The sequence below is a fragment of the Pinus tabuliformis genome, chromosome 1_1, assembly GCF_031772625.1.
Source record: "Pinus tabuliformis cultivar Carrire ecotype Pingquan chromosome 1_1, CPIR1, whole genome shotgun sequence".
In the NCBI taxonomy this organism is placed as follows: domain Eukaryota; kingdom Viridiplantae; phylum Streptophyta; class Pinopsida; order Pinales; family Pinaceae; genus Pinus; species Pinus tabuliformis.
Genome location: NC_142297.1, coordinates 276,032,410 through 276,040,994, shown reverse-complemented (window position 1 = coordinate 276,040,994; position 8,585 = coordinate 276,032,410). Strand labels below are relative to the sequence as shown.

General features: G+C 38.6%; 1 protein-coding gene across 1 annotated transcript; it reads left to right on the top strand.

Moving 5' to 3' along the window:
* The first annotated feature begins 2,929 nt into the window (after window positions 1–2,929).
* LOC149212607 (uncharacterized) lies at window positions 2,930–3,415 on the top strand. The gene has a single exon (XM_089388746.1). The coding sequence runs from the start codon at window positions 2,930–2,932 to the stop codon at window positions 3,413–3,415; it is 486 nt and encodes a 161-aa protein (XP_089244872.1).
* The last annotated feature ends 5,170 nt before the right edge of the window (window positions 3,416–8,585 follow it).

Genomic DNA, 8,585 nt, shown 5'->3' with positions numbered 1-8,585 from the left:
GTTGTGCCAGGCACACTTGTAACTGAACACGTACATATATAATCTCTCAAGAGACTCCAATTCCTTGACAAATCCAACCATAACTTGAAACCAATTGTTATACCTGTCAAATACACGTTCATGAATATAACACACATCCACGTAATGTGAGACAAAATCAAGGTTAAGAAGACTTATTGTATTCATGCAAAGCACTCATTCATTTGGAATTGTGGTTTCCAGACTGAATGCTCATATGAAGGACATAGGAGCAACTCCTAGGAGGACAATTTTTCTTTTACTAATATTGACTCTTGTACAAGCTTTAATGTTGATAAATTAGGGAGTTGGTGCTGACAAAACTAGGGAGTTAGTGTTGATAAATTAGGGAGCTGGTGCTAATATATCAAAGGGATGTTGTTTCCTTTCAGTTGGTGCTAATAAACCAAGTAGTTGTTGCTTCCTTTCAATTGGCGTTGATAAATTTTATTGTACTATTTATATATATTAAGAAAATAATTTTGTGATTTTCTCTCGCTTTGTGCTTCCACATAAAACTCCTCACGCTTCACAAATTTATGTGCTTTGCTTTATATTTGTCATGTATTTACAAGTTTTTGAAGCTAAAAATTGTTAATATTGATTCACACCCCCCACTATGGTTGAATATTCCAACATTAGCTCTTTCCTTTTAAGACCACCGGTCCTACCATTAATAACTCGTCAATTGAGTTTGCATTATGATGCATTTTTACAACTAGTTGAGGATTAAATCTAAATTGGAAAGCTTGGATTAAATATTAATTTCAACTTCTATTATAGTCTTCCTCATCAAAAGCAAACTGTGATATATGACAAAGCAAGAATCGATAACACTAAGATAAAGTATGTATGGTATTGATATGATATCAAAGTACGATGATGGTAAATAATCACATACAAAATGGATATGAAGTATTCTCCTTTGGGCATCAAGTTATTTATCATATTAAAAATATTTTGAAGTTTATTCAAATGTCAAAATGCATGTATACATTTAAGTTACTTTTTTTAACATAGGATAATGTTAAATCTAGTTTATTCGAGTTCTAAGTAGTGTGGAATTTATGTGCATGTCAAAATTTATGCATCCTTGTATGATTATGCTTAGAAAATGACAAGCACATAGGCACACCATAGGATATGTTTAATTGCAGGTTATTGTTTGCATCATGTGTGAGACCCATAGTTTATGGTATATATTGTACATGAGACATGACCATATATTATGATGTCTATTGTACGTGAGACAAGAATGCATGCCATGATATGTGTTATACATGATGTGAGATAATATGTTATGATGTGTATTGCATATGATACAAAATTTTGTTCATGCATATGACATTTAGGTATCAAATAGACATTGGTATCTTGAGCCCTTCAATGAACAAGTTTTACACACACTATGGCCAAAAACATCCTATGACCAACATTTTGATAATCGAATTTTAACACTGCATGAGAGTGTCTCTTTCTTCAATATGACATGTAATGCATGCCATAATTATAAACTTGCCACTTACATAGATTTTCTACATTTATCTTCTTAAAGTCCATTGTGATTTTACAACACGCACAACCTATAATAAGGCCATTGATTCTAAAACTAAATGGAAGTATCTCTATCATTTAAATATGAAATGGAATACAAATGCTAATCGTTGATATACATCTTACAAAAATTCTATACTTTTATGTTTGTAGAGTGTGTTGTGATTTTAGAACACATGAAGTAACAATAAAATTTAAAGAGAAAAAATTAATTTTATGTTGAAAGGTATATTTTTATACAACTTTTCAATGATGAAAAATTGCAAAAAATAAGTATTTCAATTAAAATGGTAAACTAAGTATACCTTTCATTAAAAGTGTTAAGTGAAACCTTGATTTTTTAATTTTTTACCCTATTCAACTTCCAAGATATGTTTGAATTCCTTGGAAGTCTTATATGGGGTTTAAGTTTTATCAATTCATATATACATTATGGTTTAGTGGTAGGGATGAGATTTAGCCATAGATACAACTTAGGTTTAAACCTCAACAAGAGTAGAGCCATGTGTGTGGTTTCCTCACATAAAAGGAAATTCAGAAATCTCTAACAGTCCAAATAGGTAAGCCGACATTACTCACATGTTTTATTATCATTTTATCAAAAAAATCCAATCCAAAAATTTATAATCAATTCTCAACAAATAAAGTATGCTTGGAAATGTGTGAAAGAAGATGTTTGACCTCCTTAAATTGGTTTTCTTAGGAAAAAAAAAAAAAAGAAGAAAAAAGATAAAAAGAAAGAAAATGGTCACCTACACAATAAAAGAAATGATTAGTTAGTCTCAAAGAAATGATTAGTTAGTCTCCCATGAGAGCACAGTAAGAACTAACCAGCCTATCATAGGACATTTAATGCTGTAATAGGGCATTTAATGCTCTTATAGGGACTTGTATGGAAGTTGGTTCACCCTACATGACCATAGGCAGCCCTAGGAAGATTTGACAGCAATCTGGCAGCCTCAGTGCGAACCTTCACGGCTCCCCCCTATTATATGGCAGCTCCGATTCCCGCATTAATGCATATAGGGACTTGTATGGAAGTTGGTTCACCCTACATGACCATAGGCAGCCCTAGGAAGATTTGACAGCAATCTGTCAGCCTCAGTGCGAACCTTCACGGCTCCCCCCTATTATATGGCAGCTCTGATTCCCGCATTAATGCACATCACCTGGATATTTGTTGCCTTACCTTCGAGACGCGGCAACAGTCCCTCTATTTCAAATTTCAAATTTGAGTTTTGAGCGCGGAGCAAAGCGTTACAACTTACGTGAATGCCCAAGCCCGGGAGGTTGGCTTGCTGATGTGTTTCTTCCTTTTTCTTTAAAGCTTAAGCGGCCCATAAAGGCAGCAGAGCTGATGCTGGACAATCCTGAACATTTCGTTTGTCACGCCAACGGCCTGCAGATTGGGCGTCGGATCAATCCTCTGACGGCAGACGAAGAATTGGATTTGGGTCATCTCTATTTTCTTCTGCCAATGACCAATCTTCATTCTGTGCTCTCTGCAACAGACATGGCGTCAGTCACATTCAAAGCCAATTCCGCCATGAAAGCTGCAGCCAGACGCAGCTCCAGCGCCAAAATACTCCCCGTATTTGGAGACCTCCTCATGCGTCCCCTGCCGCCAGAAATGAAAACGGACGACCATGTGGAAGATATTTCGTCTCTGAAGGACTTTGTCCTGCCGAAGCTAAATTTGGAGGACGTTCGAGAGTTGTCCATGGCTGTTCAACACCTGAGATTGAGCGCGTTCAGGTCTTGGAAGCCAAAGTTGGAGACCATTACCGAGTTCCGGCCAAAGCTTTGGGATCTCTTACAGTCGAATATTGAGCAGTTTTGCTAGCATCAATATTCAATGCAGACCAGCCGGAACAGATTCAGGGAATACCGGTATTACAATACTAAATCTAGTTGTAGTCTGTAATCTGTATAGATCTGTTGTGCTTCTGGGAAAGAATGATCTTCTTTTCCCTAAAACTCAATCAATTATATTTTGTTGTTTTATAAATAATATAGCTCTGAGAAACCACACATGCTCTGCAACCATCTAACTACATTTCCAGTTGAATGGTGTGTATGAACGGATTTGATTTACCATAATCGTTTCTAATAAAGAATGTCACAATTCGAAGGGTTGGCTTAATACTCACTGTTATTGAATATCTAGCGAATCCTTTAACCGCACAGAGTTGGTTTCAGAAATTCCTTTTATGTGTAAAAGTTTTATAGTCAAATTTTAAGCTATTTTAGAAAATTTCCAGAGAAATTTTCCAGGGAGTTGGTATGAATATTTTTTTTAATGTATAAGTTTTAGTTTTTTTTCAATGAATAGTAAATATTAATTCTATTTATATATTTAATTTAGGGTTTCAATATATAATAACACTAAATTTATGTATTTATGAGGTGTAGATTAATTGGTTTGTGTGGAGTTTAGTCTCCAAACTTATGCATCTATAAAGTGTATACCAATTGATACCTTTTTGTTATGACCTCTCGCTCCCACCCCTTTGTTATGATCTCTCAATCCTACTCCAAATGCTTTATTGTGGAACAAGATACAAATAAAATTATGGAACCCCTTTTGTTATGATCTCCCACTCCCACCCCTTTGTTATGATCTCTCACTCCCACTTCAAATGCTTTATTGTGGAACAAGATACAAACAAAATTTTGGAACCTCTTTTGTGGTATGATAGGCATAAGTCTCTAGTCTCATAGGCAACTACAAACACTAAACCCCACTTGTTACGATCCATGCAGAATCTCATAGATGGCTAGAGACACTAAACACCCCTTTGTTACGATCTCACTCCCACTCCAAATGCTTTATTATGGAACAATATACAAACAAAATTATGGAACCCCTTTTGTTACAACCTCACTCCCACCCCTTTGTTATGATCTCTCACTCACTCCCACTCCAAATGTTTTATTGTGGAACAAGATACAAACGAAATTATGGAAGCCAAACCCCACTTTGTTATGATCCCTCACTTTCACTCCCAATGCTTTATTGTGCAACAAGATACTAACAAAATGAACATAACTTTTTTCTTCGTAGTGACTTGGTTATAACACGACCCTCTAGTCAACTAGAGGTTTGACTCCAACTCTCAATTAGAGTTACTACTTCAACCATTTTAGAGTCTTCATAGCATTCATGTAGCTAGCCATTTTGCCATGAGTAACTAGTGTTGAAATCACTCTAGGTTAACTTTCAAGAAGCATAAACTTTGCATTGGAACCCCCTTCATGTCACAATTGGAAAGATATCTCACTGTTAAATGAGATCACGAACTTTCCTAAACAAACATCATTTAAAGCATCAAAATGTTTTTAAAAAATTTTAGAGAATGATTCTTCAAACTAAAGCACTACCTATAAATTCATTCCAATTTTCTACTCATAAAAAATCAAAATAAATAAATAAATAATACAATAATTCTATTCCAATCATATATAAGATTCATATAAAATTTTATTTATTTTTTTTATTTTATCAAAATTAAATTTATTTATGTTTATTATTATATTATATATATATATTTTTTCCACTGGAAAAATCAGTAACTTTCATTTATATTTGAAAATTACATAAGTAGATGCCGAGGCATTGCTGTATTGTTCATACAAAAATCCTTTTTTCAAGGTATTGTTCTGTAGGAATATGCAAAAAATTATTTCTGTGTTCATCATCAGTCTGTACAAACTGTCCAATGTCCATTAAAGGACTCTGCTATATAACATAGTATCCGTGATCTATATGTTTCTGTTAACAAAAAACAAAAATGCCATCATCAATCATCTGTTGGGACTGTTGTCCCTTTGTTCCCTTTGTTCTATGAATGGCCTGTGGTAATATTGGTACTCCTCTGCTCCATTCTGTTCTATTATTATCCCCTCGCCCCTGGGAAGTAGCGTGGCCTCTTTGGATAATTTGTCAGCATCGCTGTTATGCTCTCTATAAATATGAAAACATGTGCAGACATTAAAAGCAGCTTTGAGAATGAGAGCATCGTATAATAAATTGTTGAGAGTATGAGAATGACATGTAGTAATGTTGTTAATCCAGTTAACAACCACCAATGAGTCCCCATATATATTGATGCTTGTAAGATGATGTGATAATGCAAATTGTAGTAGATTGTGTACAGCAGATAGCTCAGCAAAGTTATTCGATCCAATGCCAAATCCAATTTTGGCAAGGAAACGGTGGTGATCATTTAAGTGAATAATAAAACCTCCTCCACATCCTTCCTGATTTGCGGCTCCGTCAAAATATGCCCACGGGACAGTTCTGTCGATTTCGGGCATGGGTTGTATGGTACGCGGTCTCGGGGGAGGGGGATCAGGTAATTCGTGATATGCTGCTATGATGGAGGCCTCAACCCGAGCCCAAATAATCACTTTGTCATCGAAGATAGACCGGTTCCGCGCAAGCCATACATGCCAGGTAGCTACAGGTGGGAGATTTATTAGTTTTGTGCCCGGATGACGGCTAGCCCAGTTATCCCATGCATTCCCTATGTCATGCCCAGTCCAATCGACAGCGATGCCCAGCAAATTGCAGATGTTAATCCAGAGGTTGACGATGATAGGACAAAAGAGAAATAGATGATCCTGTGTCTCTGTTGACTGTTTACAGAAGACACACCAAGAGGGGCCAAATATGGCTCTGCGAGTGAGATATTCCCCAGTGGGAACAGTGCCTTTGAGAGCGCACCAAAAGAAAAGTTTTGACCGGGGAGAGGCTTTTAGTTTCCATATGGCGTGCCACCATGTCTGCAACTGGTCAGGCATTCTGTGAGAAATAAGAGTAGTATATCCAAGTTTAGGAGCGTATACCCCATGTTCAGCAGCGCACCATATGAGCTCATCCGGGCCTTGCTTGATACGGATGTGAGAATCAGTTAATGCCTCGGTGAAACGATCCCACTCCTGATGCCATTGTAATGGAAGGTTCAATTGCTGGGCGGATTTCCAAGCCTGTGTAAATATATCAGTGCGCTGCTGGTCTGCTATATGAGCAAAATGACGGATATCCCGGGCCTGTAGGTGTAGGATAAGATCTGGAGAAAGGATGTGTCTCCCCCCACAATTAATCCAAGGATCAAGGCCAATGCGACCTGTCAAGCCATCATTTATGCGCCAAGCAAGATTGTTCCGTATGAGAGGCAGAGATAGGATCAACGCCTTCCATACCGATGAGCATCCCGAAGTTGACCAAGATGGGAGACGGGCCCAATCCAATATATTGAGGGGCCAAATGTATTTATGATAGACTACCTGTGTCCAGAGATTTTGTCCGGTAAGCAGAGTCCACCCCATCTTGGCAGCAAGTGCTTTTGCAAATTCAGGTAGTTCCTTTAGACCCCAGCCACCCCATTTTTTAGGCAGAGTGATTTTCTTCCATCCAACCCAAGCAAAAATTCTTTTATCCTGTCTCCCATTCCAGAGGTATCTATTGCAGAGCTGTTGTAGACGTCCCAGGATGTTTCTAGGGATCCAGGCTAAAGCCATCCAGAACACAGGGGTAGCTTCTAATACAGACTTTATGAGCACAAGCCTACCAGCGCTGGAGAGATATCTGAAGCTCCAACTAGTAAGTCTTTTCTCCAATTTGGCGACCAACCAGACCCAGTCTGCAATCCTTTGACAAGTCGGTTTTAGGTTGAATCCCAGATATTTGAGACCTTGATCCAGGGGGTGAACAGAGTATGGGAATGCTTGAAGGCCGGTCTAGGTCTCCTGAACAGATGTGCGAGTACAGGTAATGGTAGATTTCAGCTGGTTAGGTACCATACCCGTAGCAGAGGAAAACAGTTGTAGGATCTTTAAGAAAGATCGAGAGTCACGCACACTGCCATTAAGGAGAATAAGAACATCATCCACGAAAAGTAGATGAGAGAGAAAGCAGTGATCCGAGATGCGGAGTCCCCTAATGTCTCCAGATCGCATAGCTGATTCCATGAGACGGCTGAGACCTTCCATGACCAGTAAGAAGAGGAGAGGCGATAGAGGGCATCCCTGCCTTAGACCCCTTTCTGAGTGAAAGAAGTCAGTGGCCGAACCATTGATAAGAATGCTGAAGGATGGTGTGGTAATGCAGGCCATGATCCAGGAGATGAAAGCATGTGGGAAACCCAGATGAATGAGGAGCATTTTGAGATATAACCAGCTGACACGGTCAAATGCTTTGGATAGGTCGATCTTGAGAAGGATGGCTTTTAAGTTCTTAGACCAGATGGAATGGAGGGCTTCTTGAGCTAGTCCAATGGCCTCATGGATCTGTCTAGATTCTAGAAATGCAAATTGCTACGGGCCAATGGAATGAGAGAGGATCGGTCTAAGACGATTTGCAATGGTCTTCGAAATGATTTTATAGAGGTAGTTACATAAAGAGATGGGTCTGTAGTCATCAAAGGATGCAGGCGAGTCAGATTTGGGGATGAGAGCGATGAATGTGGAGTTGATGGCATGATATATAGATCCAGTTGTCCTACTTTCTTCAACCACCTGAAGCAAGTCCTGACCCAGAATGTCGAAGAAGGCAATGAAGAATTCAATAGTCCATCCGTCCGGCCCTGGGCTCTTGTCTTTCTTGAACCATTTCAGAACTCCTTCTAGCTCCTCTGTAGTGACCGGGTCAGTAAGGGTCTCCACATCTTCATCTTCCACAAATCTCGGGAAGTGGTTAGCAATATTAATAATATCAACTAAGCTTTCTTCTCGCAGACTCCTGTAGAGGTTCCTAAAATGTGATATGCCCAGCTGTGCCAGTTTATTAAAATTGTCCGCGATGTCTCCATCCGGGGTGGGTAATTTCCAGATAGTATTGGATACCTTCCTGCATTTAGCAAAGTTGTGGAAAAACTTTGAGTTGTCATCCCCGGCTTGAATCCATAAGGCTCGGCTCCTTAATCTAATGGATTCCTCTCTCTCTTTGAGGATCTTTGCTTTTTGATTTTCAAGGTCAATAAGCCTAATTTTGTCCTCAGCAGTCAGGAAGC